The sequence below is a fragment of the Malaya genurostris genome, chromosome 1, assembly GCF_030247185.1.
Source record: "Malaya genurostris strain Urasoe2022 chromosome 1, Malgen_1.1, whole genome shotgun sequence".
Taxonomy (NCBI): domain Eukaryota; kingdom Metazoa; phylum Arthropoda; class Insecta; order Diptera; family Culicidae; genus Malaya; species Malaya genurostris.
Genome location: NC_080570.1, coordinates 157288647 through 157304187, shown reverse-complemented (window position 1 = coordinate 157304187; position 15541 = coordinate 157288647). Strand labels below are relative to the sequence as shown.

The window sequence follows — 15541 nt, the reverse complement described above, 5'->3', positions numbered from 1 at the left end:
ATTTCTTATCTTTTCGACATCTTTTCCTAATTTCGATAGGTGGTCCAAACGCCTACTGAGATCCATTCGCTCCCACTCTAACGTAGGTACGGGCTGGAGTCCTGCAAAGGAACAAAGTAAAAAAAACACGCAAATTTAGCTTCACCAATCGCGGACTGATCTGCAATCATTCACACACACGCACCCACACAACCATTCTGGCTCGTCAGAAATCGCATGCGGCTTTCATCATCAGTTAGTGCAATGGTAGTCGTTGTTTCGGCAAACCGATTGCTTATCGCGCTGAAATAGTGCGAATGCGCAAAGATTTACCCTATCTAGTAGGCTTGTCTGTTAGTCGAACGTGTGTCGAATAGTCAGTGGCAAATGAATCGTTGAAGTGAAACAACCGTAGGTGAAATAGCTGATGCCGCTGTTGCACGCAGTTCTTTTCTCTATCGCTGCTCTATTGGTTCTGTAAACATTCGAAAACTTCGCCAGCTTCCGGATGAGTTCCTCTAACTGCAAGTGTTCCTGTACGGCCGCCTTGTTTGGCCTGAGCTTGGCCGGGTTCTTGCTATCGCTTTACACCTCATATGTGGAGATCCGTACCGAACGGGACCATGGCTATCAGGCCATGTGTGACATCAGCGAGCGAGTCAGCTGTACCAAAGTGTTTACATCTGAGTAAGTAACAACGCAGCAGTAGTATAATTGCAGGCGATTCGCTTTAATGTTTGGAGAATGTTTACAAGCAAAACAATTTTTTTCCCGGAGAAAATAAATTTGTTTCGTGCCAAACCAATGGCCACGTGTCCTTTTTTTATCATTTCGGAATATGAACACTACCGTAAGGGGCCGATTGTGGCATCCGCTTGTTTTGACTAGCTTTGCTCGGTCGTATCTCGACCAGTTGACGGTTGTTTTTATCACCGAAGCGCTTGACAACCGGATCCGACCAAAAACATATCGCCTGTGGGAAGAGATGGCCGAAGCGCTGACTCCGGAATTTGTGCTTCGAGTTTGAGAATATGGAAGCGGCATCAGATTGGTATCACTGGACCTAGCATTCAATTGCACGTTCGTTGATGTGTGTTTGGACGTTTTTGTAGCTACGACTTCTATGGACCAATGGATGCCAGATGTTATTTTTCGTACGATTCCATACAGGTTTTCTGACAACTGGTAGTACAGTTTTTTTCACCAATAATTGTATTTCGTAATTTAGTGGATTACAAAAAAAAACATGCAAGGTTAGAAACTAAAGATTAAACTATTGCATTCCATCGCAGATCATCGTCAGTTAAAGTACTCCTTTTGTTCAAGCAACATTATCGACCTCTAAATAGCAGGGAACACTGAGTCAAATAGTTCTTGTAAGACATCAGATTATGTCAAAAATTCAGCTACAGCACAAACACGTGTTAGGGTTATGTTCCAAGACTTCTAATGCTAGTAACAAACAAAATGAAAATTGAATCATTCAACAGAGTAACATCACTTGAGATGACTTTACTTTCGCTGACCACCAATGATAATCTAGTGGTGTCACGAAGTTAACAATTATTAGAAAAAGAATTTGGTCTATTATTTATATCGAATTTGATAATTGTCCACCACTTAATTTTGAGTGGAATTGAATTTTTTTTCTTTCCTTCGTACTCTCCATTGTAGTGAAAACACAAAGAGCAAACCCACCCAACAGCGAAAGTTTCGTTTAATAAACTAAAATTAGATAAACCAACAGGCACCTTAAATTGAGTTGATTGAAATCAACCGCTGTGTAAACATAACTTACTTTTGAGTAGATGAAACTCACCTGTCAGTACATTTTTGAAAGTGCCTTATGGAAACTACTTAGAGCCACTAAACTTATGTTATTGAACGGAACCCCGAAATTAGGTGGAAAATACTCAAAATTAGGTAGTTTCACGGTTCCGTGTACTCTTTTGACATTTAAGCTTGCAAAACAGGGTGACCAGGTAAGCCTCTGGCCTCCTATGACAATCCAGAAATACATAAGGAACAACTGAATCAAAAATCATATTCTCAAACGGAAATACAACCTATCAAAAACTATAAACAAAAAAAATCATTGGTTCAAAAAAGAGCCGATCAACTTATTTTTTGTTTATTTTTTTTTAATTTTTCAAGATTACCCCTTGGTAGTGAAGCAAATTAGTCTCAATTGAAAAATATACTGACTTCGAATACTAAAACTAAAAAATTTTAGACTTTATTTACGTTGCAATGATCTCCAAACACCTTCTGGCTAAATCAGTTAAGCGGAATCCCAAAAAAAAAAAACAAGTCGGTGTCGGGTCGAACCCAGATATTTTTTTATTCTTGAGTACAAGTCGGGTTCGGATTTTTCATCATTCGGGCTCAGATATCTAAAAATTATCGGATACGGGTGACGATATTTAATTTTTACGGGTCCAGATAAAGTCAGAATCGGTTTTAAAAATGTGCATGTTCGAATCCGAAACTCAATTAGAAAATAAACCGTACGGGCTACACAGAAAATCATTTCTACCTATTTTTTGAGGAGAAATCACGCATTTTTGAGCTCTTATATAGGCTTCCCAAAAAAGGTCGTTATATACTCAAACTTTGAGTTGGTGAGTAAAAATGGGTAACATGCTTTGTTATGGCATAACATTTGTACTAAACTTACAGTTACCTAAATTTTGAGGTCATCACTCGTTACCCAAAATTGGGGAGATGTACTTTAGTTGATTTAGGATAAGTTTTGAACCAAAATTAGGTAGCGGCTGGTAAGAGTGCGACAAAATGAGTGACTAAGGATTACACTCAAAAAATATGTGGCAGAAAAAAATATTCCAAAAATTCATTTTAACTCGATTATTTTCGAAACTGTCAGGGAATAAATAAACTCATTTCAGCTATGTTTTTGCAAAGTTGCTTTAGCCAATCTCCTCTTCTGTGGTAAATGTCCGTACTTCGAACTTTACACACTTAGAAAATTTCGCAGAATTCGGTAATTTTTTACCGAATTTTCAACAGCTGAACGTTCGGTAATCTGTTCGGTAATTAAATTGATTACCGATCGTTCGGTAATTGCTGAACTGTCAAACAACTACCGTGAACTGTAAACCAATTGGATCTAACTGATTGTTCGGTAATTTATTGTTTGTTTGTTTCCCTTTGGTAAAAACTCTGGATTTTCGGATTTCAAAAAACAAATCCAAATTCACAAAACGAATGAAGGAAATTCCAGCCTGTTGTGGCTATGGTTTTATTCCACAAAAAGGGTCAAATGTTCCAGCTGACCGGAATTATGAGCGCCTTCCAAAACACTGCACAATCTGTCGACTCCACCGGAAATTACCCTCGAACGATTTGTGTAGGCAGCAAGTGGACAAGTGATACAAAATTATTTTCTGCCTATAAATAAACAAAAAGCTTTTAGTGGTTATATTGTTTCAAAAATTTTTGAACCTGTACCTCAATCCATTCGATGAACTCTTCAAGATTTTTCTGAAAATACATTTACTAAAAACTGTTTGACAGTTAGTTTCATGACAATTAGTTTTTACAGAAATTCGGTTATTGGAAGATAATTTTACCGTACGGATAGTATGGTTTTTTACTGTACTCGGCAACTATTCAGATTTACCGTATGAATTGTATATCTATTTACAAAATTCTGTAATGAAAATTTACGTAAGACTGATCGTCCGGTAAAAATTTACATTATTATTGTAAAAAAAACTCATGTACCGAAATATCGGTCATTTCTATAGATTACCAAAATTTCTCGTCAAAAATATTACCGAACAAAGGAATTCAATCTTAGTGTGTACACTAGCTTTTTGAACCTGCCTCACACGGTGCACAACTGTTAGCCGTTCCACTGGCTTGGACTTAGATGCCATCTCGATAACCACTAGACAGATTGCAACGAAGTTCTGCACATGTAAACATTACACTCCAAACTAGTTTTGCTCAAAATTTCAGTTTTTATCCACTCAAAATAACCTGTTTCCCTAGTACTAAAGACTATACAAGCATTTAAAAACCAGATTAGATTCACGATCATTAATCTCTTTTCCAAACAGGTACGGTCGCGGTTTTGGCATCGTCGGTTCCATCCTGGGAGCGGACTCCGCTCTGAATCTACCGAACGGTTTCTACGGTATATTCTACTACTTTCTGGTAGCCGGTCTCGCCTTCAGCAACAACATTCGAGTGGCCCGGCTGACCGCTTACCTGATCGGACTGTCCAATCTGCTCTCGATCTATCTGGCCTACCTGTTGTACTTTGTGCTCGAGGATCTATGTGTCGTGTGCGTGACGACCTACGCGGTTAACCTGATCAGCTTGATCGTGGCCCTGCAGAAGCTACAGATTTTAGTTCGCGAAGATCAGGTCATGAGGGCGATCCAAAAGGACCGTTGAACGATCGCAGGCTTCTTTTTCTTTGATTTGTTACATGCCAAAAAAACGAAAGCAAATGTTGTGATATAAATAATCAATTATTCGAAAATATAAATGCATTATTCTATTGATTGTAAATCGACTTTCTATTCAACTGTCCATTCAAACTGTTCTAAAAGTGTGACAGTGTGGCCAAACTGTTACTGTCAGCAGCTGTCAAACACAGCTGACACCAACACACTGAAGCAGCGAAAGGATTGCTACAAGACCCTATGTACAACATTTCTGTGCACGGGCCTGCTGATAGTGAGCTGCAGAGAGAGTAGAACAGATGCGGACTTGTCTGTAGCAGCGTCGACGTCGGTGCTGGTGAAGAGCTTTCGTTGGATAAATGGTGTGTTGTCGCCTACGTACCGTCGCGTCTTGATGTGTTTGTCCGAACGTAAAATGAAAAGTGCAAACGTCAATATAGTTCTCTAGGCAAGGATTTTCATCAGCTATGAAATCACCTGAACAGATTCGTTATATTTCCTCAATTAGCCGCCGTCAATAGTGTTTAGTTTTCGGTCGCGTGTGGAGTAAAAAGTTGCCTACGTAATAGCTTTTGCCCGTCGTGTGCCAGCAGAGGGATTCCCCTCCGACAAACAAACAAAAGCCAACACTAGGAAAAGGGGAAACAAAAGCCTGCTGCTGTTGGTGCTAGAACGCGATCGGCTATAATCATGGCCGTTGATAAGACAGCAACCCGCCAGATGCTGACAATCACCTTCCTGTGCATTCTGTGGTACATCGTGTCCAGCAGCAATAATGTCATCGGCAAGATGATCCTCAGCGAATTCCCGTACCCGATGACGGTGACCATGGTTCAGCTGACCAGCATCACCCTGTACAGTGGACCGTTCTTCAATCTGTGGGGCGTTCGGAAGTACGTCGATATTTCGTGGCGGTACTACTTCAAGTTCATTGTCCCGCTAGCGCTGGGCAAATTTCTGGCCTCGGTCACGTCCCACATCTCCATCTGGAAGGTTCCGGTATCCTACGCACATACGGGTAAGATTCAGGACCAGCAGTACTCGGTGTGTGCCGCACATGCCCGGTGATTCGTTTTCTGATCTAATTGATCGAATCGCATTCCAAATAGCATACCTGTGGCTTGTTGCGTTTGTTTCATGTTCATGATTTACCTCCTTCTCTTTTGGCGGCCGAGTTCAAGCAGTCAGTAACCGCGGGGTTACGCTCGAAAGCACGGCCGAGACATAAGACCAAGTATTGCAGAGTGCAACAAACAGGCTTTTCGTTACTTGTTTTGAATGACGCCCCTTGGTGGGGAGGTGTGTTACGTCGTCACCACAGTAACCGGAGCGAATTATTGCGACCCGAATTTGCAGGCCGTCAGGCACACGTGTTTGTTGAGTAGCGATGCTTTTGAAGCAGCTAAACGTAGAAACAGTTTTGTTTTTTTCTTTTCGGTGATTGTAGAGAGCCGGCAAAAGTGAAATTTAATTTTGGCATTCCAAACACTTACTGGGATGCTGGATAAAAGTTTGAACGTTATAAATTCACTTTACTTTCGTTACACCAAAGATTTGACGTTTGATAAATAACATCTGGTAGATGTAAATGCCATTCACTAATTCAATAAGCATCAGAGTAAGCCTTGAACAAAAAAAAATTCAGACGTCTTCTGCACGGTTAGAATAAAGTACAAATTTATGTGAATTATTCGATCCATTTCCGACAAAACTGGGAAAATTCATTCAAATGATTGGTCAAATTGATTGAAATATTTACGTATGTCATGCCTTTAATAATTGATTTATAACTAAAAACCGTTCACTGGCTTTCTAAGATCAATCAAGAATTTTTGAACCACTTTTGCGACCCATTATATTCGTCTCCACGTCATTCGGTTATGTCTCTGACATTACCATCCACCTTTTTCTTTTTATATTTTGTCTTATTAAGCCATTCCATGTTAAAATGTATTCGACGTAAAAAGTTGTGCCTTTGTCTTAGGTCTTAAACCGTTAAAATTCTAAAAGCGTGAAAGTGAAAACTTTCTCGATGCACACAATTTCTCAACGGACGATAACGATTTTCGTAGATGTGCCTCTTTCACGTGTCTGTTTTATTCGTTTTTGCGTCATCCAGAAAAAAATGTTAGCAAAGAATAAACGCAAATTTTCTATCAAACGGTCCTTTTCAGGGCCATCAATTTCCATCTGCAAGAATTTTGATTGGATTTTCTCTTCAATTGGAGAATTATTTTTTATGCAAAATGTCTTAGAAATGCATGAAACGTCCAGATCTTCGAAATGCATGAAACGTCCAGATCCGAAAGAAAATTGTTGAAAAAAATCAACTGGGAAAATTTTTGAGATTTCCGAAATCGAGAATTTTTTTTGATGTCAAATGTCTAAGAAATGCGTTAAACGTGAAACGACACGACCAGGCACTCCGAAGAAAAATCGGAATAAAAAGTGCCTGTGAATGATTTTCCGTCAGCTACCACAAATATAGCGACCCCTTGATTATGATAAAATTAATCTTTTTAGGCACCACTGTTCTGGTTGCTATGCGTTGTTTGTTAAGGAACCGCAATTATAGGAAGAAACAAACACTGGAAAAGTATCCCGATCCATTGTCAGTAGCTACGAAAATGCAAAAAAAAGTGTGTGCAGTCATGTATTTCCAAATCTGTTGCAATAAAATGGACACAAGACGAAATAGAATTTACAATCATGTGTATTTGCTAATATTCAAGTAAAATGACTGTTTCTAGAAGTTTCAAGGTATCTGTTATTCGAAATCAATAATTTCTCAAATCGAGTTGCCAGTTTTAACAAATATTCAAGCAGTTTCGTTCTGACATTTCGAGTTACTGAGGGGTAGTCAGATTTGCGATACAGTTTTAATAGACGAGTGGCAGGTCGTGTCGTCGGATGAGTTATGGTGTAATCTAAAAAAAAAAAAAAGATTTTGGAAAAAACAGATTTTGGGTCTTCGAAAATTTCAAACCGCGGAACTTCGGAAATCCGTTTAGAAAAAAAACGCAAAATCGGAGAAATTTTTGTATGCAAAATGTCTTAGTAATGCATGAAACGTCCAGAAAAAAATTGAAAAAATTCGACTGGGACTTTTGAGATTCACGTTCCGGTAGTGTAAAAATGGTTGACTTCAAACCACAGGAACATATTGCTTGCCATACCAGTACCTTCGACCGAATTTCTCCACTCGAATCGACCTGTCCGCATCGCTCACATCCTCCCCAACGACGACAGTAAAGTATTGTGGACCTGGAAGGGTTTTTGAGTCCTCCTTTACATAAGTCTCATCGTCCATCAAAACGCTTGTATCTGGACATTGCAAAAGACGTGAATACAGTTTCCGGGCCCTTGTTGCTGCTCGCTTCATCTGTTCTACGCTTTGTTTCGAGATTTTCTGCTTCTTGTAGGTCTTGAGATGATTTCGCCTCTTGATACGCTGGATCATTCTTACACTTGTTCCTGCTTTTTTGGACAAACCACGTATTGACATTGATTTGTTCTTCATCATTAGAGATACCACTTTCTGGTCCAGTTTCGGGTTGGAAGAATCGGGTTTTCTGCCTCTCTTCCTGGTAACTCATGCAAAGAATAGTGTTCCCCAAACTTATTAATGATGGTTTTAACACTGGCATGATGAATTCCAAACCGCTTCGCCAATTTTCGCATAGTAATACCCTTCTCACTTAGCCATGTGTCCAGAACCTTAATTTTCAATACGCGACGTTTTGAAAACGCAGAATTTAAACCGCACAATCAAGTAAACAAACGAAAACTGACAGCCAAACGCACAGCATGCTGTGACCTGAGCATAAAAAGCCATCACAAATACTTACGTACAACACAAATGTATGTGGATACACTCTTTACCAGTATTTCGTGCTAGTTCTATTTGCAACCTTCTTCAGTGTATCAGTTCTAAGTCTGTTCAGACAGAGTCGAGCTAAGGATTGCGGGCTTTATTGACTGCCTTTTAGAGCCTCCAGCTTCCCATCGTGAGAGATCAACAATTTATTTTTTATTAATTTTTTTTACCAAGTCAAAGTCTCTTACAACGATCAAGAAATCAACAAAAAAACATGGCATGGCACCTTCTTGCGAACGTTCCTCATTAAATTCCGTACAAACTTCTTGGCGATATGTTTTGACACTTTTTTCCAATCTTTTCCGAACTGTTGGATGGTTTCGGCTGCCGAGACATGTTTCTCAAGATGTGCCTTCGTTAATGCCCAAAATTCCTCAATTGGTCGAAGTTGTGGGTAATTTGGTGGATTTGGTGGTCTTTTGGGACGATAGTGACATTTTTGGTAGTATACCATTCTAGCGTTGATTTCGAGTAGTGGCAAGAAGCAAGATCTGCCCAGAAGACAATAGGATCCTTGTGGCTTCAAATCAAGGGTAGAAGTCGTTTTTTGTAAACATTCCTTGATGTATATTTCGTTGTTCATTTAAGCAGTTGTGATGAAGGGGTTTCGAAATCTTACCGCAGCTACAAATTGCTTGCCAGACCAAATAGAAATAATAATACCCATAAGTCCCATACAAACGAACCGCCAATGTTTGGTTCACAGCCTGAACAAGTAAGCCTAGCAAATTACTCCCTTACCTTGCGATAGTTTGAAAATGTGGAAAGAGATCGTTTCTGGCAACGCTTTATGCTAGTTGCTACGGTGCAAAACAAACTTGTTTGTTTATGTTTATCGTTGCTGTATTAAACTGCAACAATCAGTCTAAATATCACCGGCACTGAACACAAACACCCACGAATCTACAAATCAATACATTCATGGTGGCTTAACCATTCTAGATTATTGTTTAACTTACATTTCGCTTGTGATCTTGATTATCAGATAAAAACTGTTTGTTTATTTATTTTTCACTATGATAAACAGTAACTATGGTGAACTTGTTCTTACCCTTCAGTGTTGCTAGTTTTATAGAAAACTCGTTAAAGTACATTGTCACTCTAACAGTGTATCATGACAGTGTACCGCACGATGCAAAATGTGTCCTTGAAAATTTGTCGAAGTATTCCGTATTATAATTTGTATTTGGCCAGACCATAGCTTTCTTACCAAATTTTTCGACTTCAATCGATGTCTCGGACTGGTTTAACACTTGCCCTTCTCGCACCGTATAATATTGTGGTCCCGGCAAGGATTTGTAATCCAGTTTCACGTAGGTTTCGTCGTCCATGATTATGCAGTTCAAATTTCCAGCAAGAATCGTATTGTACAGCTTTCGAACCTTTGGCCTGATCGAGACTTCTTGTTTCGGACTACGTTTTGGTTGTTTCTGCTTCTTCTAGGTTCGAAGATTCAAACGTTCTTTAGCACAAAGAACATTTGACTTCGAAGTGCCCACTTTTTTGGCCACATCCCGAACTGAAACCTCCTTCTTTTGCTCGAACGCTTTCAGTATACGTTTATTCAACTGAGGGTTAGCAGGACCTTTTTTTCGACCCGCTTTCGGTTTATTCTCAAAGGTGTTATCCTCACCAAACTTCCTGATTGCATTTCGCACGGCTTTTTCACTTACTCCTTCCATTTTTGCTATCTTTCTCAGTGACAGTCCGCGATCTGTGCACCATTTGTACACAATTTTTCGACGTTGTTCTGCTGAAAGTGCACGCATTTCGAAACGAACTAATGAAAACGAATAAACAACTGCACAAGTGGTTAGAGAAGAGTGTAAACAACAGGACGCAGCCATAAAAATTGACAGATTCTGAACCATTGCGAAATGGCAGCGGTTTTTGTCGAACAATGTCAGAGCCCTAACTGGAAGATTCGATTGCTTCAGTGGAAGAAATCACAAAAAATTATTCGAGATCGAAATTCGGTCCCTAAAAGGACCGAATTTAACAGCAGTTGCGGTAAAAGCTGGACTTGAGGTTCGGCATCAAGTGAAAAAGATATAAGAATTCTTTCAGATTGGGATTGGTTTAAAAACTCTAAACTAGTAATTGTGCCTCGAATTGCATCTTGGTTCAAACTTTACCAAAACGTACTGCGGTCTAATTTCTGAACAAAACGTCACTAATTAGGAAGATTCGCCCGACTCAGATGCTAATTTACTACGCACAGTGGTTCTGTGTTTAACTAGCCTAAATATTATATTGAACTGCTCTATTGTCTGTTTTCAGTGAAAGCCACCATGCCGCTGTTCACCGTGATCCTGTCCCGGATCATCATGGGCGAACGGCAAACGAAAGCCGTATACCTGAGCCTGGTGCCGATCATCGTCGGTGTCGGTATTGCCACCATGACCGAGCTGTCGTTCGATACGATCGGACTGATCAGTGCCCTGCTGGCGACGATGGGCTTTTCACTGCAGAATATCTTCTCGAAGAAGGTCCTCAAGGAAACCGGTGTCCACCATCTGCGGCTGTTGCACATTCTCGGCCGGTTGGCACTGTTCATGTTTCTGCCCGTTTGGATCTATTTCGATCTGTTCGGTGTGATTCAGCATCCAGCCATCGTAAGTTTAGACGGGAGTTTTCCAGCTGAACGCGTATTAATTCATTCATTTTTTTGTTTGTCGATTGCTAGAAAAACGGAGACTACCGGGTGATCGCACTGCTCTTCACCGACGGTGTCCTCAACTGGTTGCAGAACATCGTGGCCTTCAGTGTGCTGTCGATTGTGGCCCCGCTGACCTACGCGGTGGCCAGTGCCAGCAAACGTATCTTTGTGATAGCGATCTCGCTCTTCATCCTCGGTAATCCGGTGACGTGGATGAACATCTTCGGAATGATGCTGGCCATCATCGGGGTGCTGTGCTACAATCGGGTGCGCATTGCAATTGTATGCCCAGAGTCTCAGCAATCTCAGTGACTAACGCACTCTTCATTTTCCCGTAGGCAAAATACTTCGCACGGTTACATCCAACGAAGGATTCGATTCTACCGTACGCCAGCAACGCCACCAACAACAACATCAAATACCAACCGCTGGAGGATAGCTCACTGTTGGTTGGCAATGGTCACTACGGTGCCGGTAAAAATGGTCTCAGCAACGGTGGAACAACAGTGAATGGCAGTGCGGCGGCTTACTTCCAAAACGGTACTCTCCGTGGAAACAACAACGGCACGAACAATGCGTCAAATATCCTGCTCAGTAACGGAGGTGGAAACGCGATCACGGGTAACGGCAACAAACTGCTGTTCGTTTAAGGTTGATCAATAACTAATGGACAAAAACGGGATGGGCTGGGCAACGAGTTAGCTGTCATAGACAGAATGATTAGCTTGTATTTTTATGTTTCTTATTTTTTCGTTCATGTACAGTTGACTATATAGTTATAGACTAGTTGATTGAGTATTTAGAATATTTTGCAAAGCTGTGTATAAACCGTAACGTGGATAGAGAACAACGACGACAGAATGGAAAGGAGGACTTGGAACTCCCTCTCTCTTTTTCCATAGAGCAGATTTATTTATTTACTACCCGTCTTATTTTAATTGTCTTTTGCCGACAGAAGCTGCGCGAAACCCGAAAATTTAAAAAAAAAACAAAATTCTTGACGAAGCAGTATTTATCCGGTGCGTAGGAATCGGATCCGACTAGCGGAATCTACCTAGAGCCATAGAAAACTAAGCAAGTGTTAACTGAGGTGCTAGTGAAGCTCGAACGGGCTGACAAACGACAAGCTTGACCAGAAATAGTTGTACACTGGATTACAGAACAGGATCATGCTGGAAACTCACTAATAAATGCTGTTTTATACAATTACTGAACTAGGATATGCTCTCTTTTATTTTGTCCATGAATTTCCTATTGAAAATCGTACACTCTAACTCGTAAAAGCAATACATAATATACAGAATTCATCTATCGTAAGTTATTGAGGTACTCTACCAAATAGCTCAGGAACTCGTGGCGCGAATTCACCATCTCCACATCCATCCTCAACGTCCTTTGTGTAGTGGCCTCTAGCCAGTGGCATAATGCCAAATTCACCCAGGAGGTCGTCTTTATTCGATTTAATCTGTTTCGTTAGTTTTGGCTCACCCCAATGAAAATGTTTCACTGGTTTTTTCAACCAGTTATTTTAAAATCAGCATCTAGCCGTTTTTCATTTTAGTAATTACAAACTCAAATTCTCGTATGAACGGTCGGTCAAGTAAACCCTATCGTTTTGAGAGTTTACGAATTGCTCAATTGGAAAAATTTTCTCGTCAGAAAATACAATGTTCGGAAATTGACCGCTTTCGGCCAAACGAAGCAACTCCTTCGCTCTCTCAAGTCTAACTTGTTGCTGCTTCGGTGTGAGATCATGCGCCTTTTGGATCTAGTAAGGCTTGACCTTCAGATCATTTTTCAGTATGCGGCGGATGCTACGGTCGGATATTTTCAGTTCTTTTGCCATTTGATTGGCACTTCGTCAAGGATTTCGTTCAAGTCACTTCTTCACTTTTTGAACCATCTCACGTGACGTTGCAGTCTTTTGATGACCACCTCCATGACGTTTTGCGATGCTACCAGTATTATTGTAACGAGTTATGGTGCGATAAACAAAAACTTTATTCACTTTAAGGTGTTTGAGCTCACGAACAATCGCTGGTTGTGATTTTCCATCTAAATATAAAGCAATCACACTATTACGTTTTAAATCCATCACTGATTTTTTTTTCGCGTTCACTTTTGGCAAAATGCTTTCTTGCGCTTGTAAACAATACAACTCCGAACTGTCATTTAGCAAATTTCTAGAGAGCTGGTGCCCGTGCGTCAGCTGCGCGAGTGGTCTGAAGTTGGTTACACTTCGAGTGCCGGACCCTGTACAAGTATAACCAAGAAAAGATCTTTTAAATTAGTGTTAATTCTAAAATGTGTTTGTTAATTCAGTTCAGTTTCAGGTCTCTTCCTTAACCTATTGCCTTTCATATGTATCTTGTATTGAACAAATAAAACCAAGACGCTTAAAATTCAAAACGGTTCTGCCAATCTTGTATGGCAAGAATCCGACAGAAAAGAACCGTTAATAACCGCTAGGCGAAATTCTCTGCCGGAAACGGTTGTTGCATTGTTGCCAGACTTTTGCCGGAATTCTGGCAGAATTCCGACAAAAATAGCTGGCAGACATAGCCGTCTGGGGGGAAATCTGCCCGCCGCGTACAAGTGGGGGGGTGGAAACCAGCCAATTCCACGAAAAACGTGCGAGGGCGTAAACTTCATAATTCACACAGGGAGCATAGAAGTAAACAAATCGAAAAATGGCGAAGCTCTTTTTATGTTAAATCAATTTTTATGTTAAATTCGGTGAATATAGAGGAAAAGTAGACAGAATTGCATACCTTTAAAAATTAAACCAACAGTTCAACGATTTTTTATAAATGATCTAATAATATACGATAATTTCTCAATAGGAATTGAAACCAGAATCGAAACATTCATCGATGTTTTTCTCCATTTGCTGTCAATGTTAGATTCGCCCTTCTTTGAAAAACTGCTGGAATGAATATTTACAAACAAAACAAAGGGAGGTTGTCAGCAGGGATGTCAGGTTCACAGATTAATCTGTGTTTCACAGATTTTGAATTTTCTGCACAGATTTTAAAAATGACACAGATTTTCACAGATTCTTGAACAAATCACAGATTTTCACCGATTTTGGAAATCGAGCACAGTTAAGAACCAAAAAGTACAGAGCGGTTGAGGAAAATGGTATAGGAGTGTCAAGGCAACATCGGGAAGATTTTTAATAAGAATATTAAAAATTCCATCATTACCAGGAGCCTTCATGTTTTCAAGTTTCCTAATAATTGATTTAATTTCATCAAAATTCGTCTCAATAATGTCATCGTGTGATAACACTTGGGTTGAAATATGCTCATATTTCAGTGAGACTTATTTTTCAATAGGACTCACAACGTTCAAATTAAAATTGTGTACACTCTCGAACTGCTGAGCAAGTTTTTGATCTTTTTCGCCATTCGTAAGAAGTATTTGATTTCCTTCCTTGAGAGCAGGAATTGGTTTCTGAGGTTTCTTAAGAACCTTAGAAAGTTTCCAGAAAGGTTTAGAATATGGTTTAATTTGTTCAACTTCTTTAGCGAAATTTTCATTTCGCAAAAGAGTAAATCTATGTTTAATTTCTTTTTGTAAATCCTTAACTATGTTTTTCATAGCAGGATCACGAGAACGTTGATATTGTCGTCGACGAACATTCTTCAACCGAATGAGCAGTTGAAGATTGTCATCGATGATAGGAGAATTTAATTTAGTTTGAGCTTTGGGAACTGAAAGATTTCTTGCTTCGATAATGTAATGAATCAAATTATCAATTGCTGTGTCGATGTCCGCAGAATTTTCTAAAATAGTTTCATGATCCACATGATTTTCAATGTGAGAATAAAATTCATCTTCACTCGATTTCAAAGATCGAGCATTCCAATTACACCGTTCATTTAATTTTGTTCTACATATCAGTAGTGATCTGCCAAACATTGCCTTCAAAGCCTATAGGTTTCGTCTTTTCAGCACTATTCATAACATTCATGAGCAAAGTTAAATACTACTTCATAACTCTTGAAAGTGAAGACGATAGATCTGAGATAGCATAATTCTACATTATTTATAGGCGATGTTTTCTTTCGTCAGAAAAAAAAAAAAACATTTAATTATGAAAATGTTCACACCTCTATGTGGGCATCATGCTCAATTATTTTTGACATTTCACTTCTAGGTGCACGCTAAACGCCGACTATTGAACATGACTGAACTAATAGCCTTTTCCGTCACGAGATGGTGTTACTTTGATGTCTTTTTCGATTTGTATTGAATTCGTTAAAGTGATCCATATTGATATATAAGATATTTGGTCTATGCCTCAAATTCCTTCACTGTACACATCACAGTTACGCTTAGATTAATCACTGCGCGTTATCAGTTGGTTCAACCAGCATCGAATTGTTTGACTCTTCAGTCATATGAATCCGTTTGTGTAATTGTAAGTAAAATTTGGAACTGTATTCTTTGCCACACACTTCACACTTACATTGATTATCCGTGTGAGTGGATATGTGTCGTATCAGGGTACGTTTGGTGGCATAACCTTTTCCGCATACACTACATTGAAACGGCCGCTCTCCTGAGTGAAGGTTTTCGTGATCTTTC

At 39.7% G+C, this 15541-nt stretch overlaps 2 protein-coding genes across 2 annotated transcripts; both read left to right on the top strand.

Moving 5' to 3' along the window:
- The first annotated feature begins 338 nt into the window (after positions 1 to 338).
- LOC131425543 (vitamin K epoxide reductase complex subunit 1-like protein 1) lies at positions 339 to 4518 on the top strand. Its single transcript, XM_058587506.1, has 2 exons — positions 339 to 666; positions 4062 to 4518. Exons 1-2 carry the CDS (start codon positions 488 to 490, stop codon positions 4399 to 4401), a joined length of 519 nt encoding a protein of 172 aa, XP_058443489.1. The 5' UTR covers positions 339 to 487; the 3' UTR covers positions 4402 to 4518.
- Positions 4519 to 4694: 176 nt separating this feature from the next.
- On the top strand, positions 4695 to 12168 carry LOC131426422 (solute carrier family 35 member E1 homolog). The gene is made up of 4 exons (XM_058589124.1): positions 4695 to 5430; positions 10570 to 10904; positions 10976 to 11215; positions 11287 to 12168. Exons 1-4 carry the CDS (start codon positions 5103 to 5105, stop codon positions 11596 to 11598), a joined length of 1215 nt encoding a protein of 404 aa, XP_058445107.1. The 5' UTR covers positions 4695 to 5102; the 3' UTR covers positions 11599 to 12168.
- Positions 12169 to 15541: the final 3373 nt, after the last annotated feature.

Bases quoted from the DNA above. Each gene is read 5' to 3' on its own strand.
- LOC131425543 (XM_058587506.1), top strand. From the start codon at position 488: ATGAGTTCCTCTAACTGCAAGTGTTCCTGTACGGCCGCCTTGTTTGGC. The intron at 667-4,061 runs GTAAGTAACAAC...TTTTCCAAACAG, and splicing joins ACCAAAGTGTTTACATCTGA to GTACGGTCGCGGTTTTGGCA.
- LOC131426422 (XM_058589124.1), top strand. From the start codon at position 5,103: ATGGCCGTTGATAAGACAGCAACCCGCCAGATGCTGACAATCACCTTC. The intron at 5,431-10,569 runs GTAAGATTCAGG...GTCTGTTTTCAG, and splicing joins GGTATCCTACGCACATACGG to TGAAAGCCACCATGCCGCTG. The intron at 10,905-10,975 runs GTAAGTTTAGAC...GTCGATTGCTAG, and splicing joins TGATTCAGCATCCAGCCATC to AAAAACGGAGACTACCGGGT.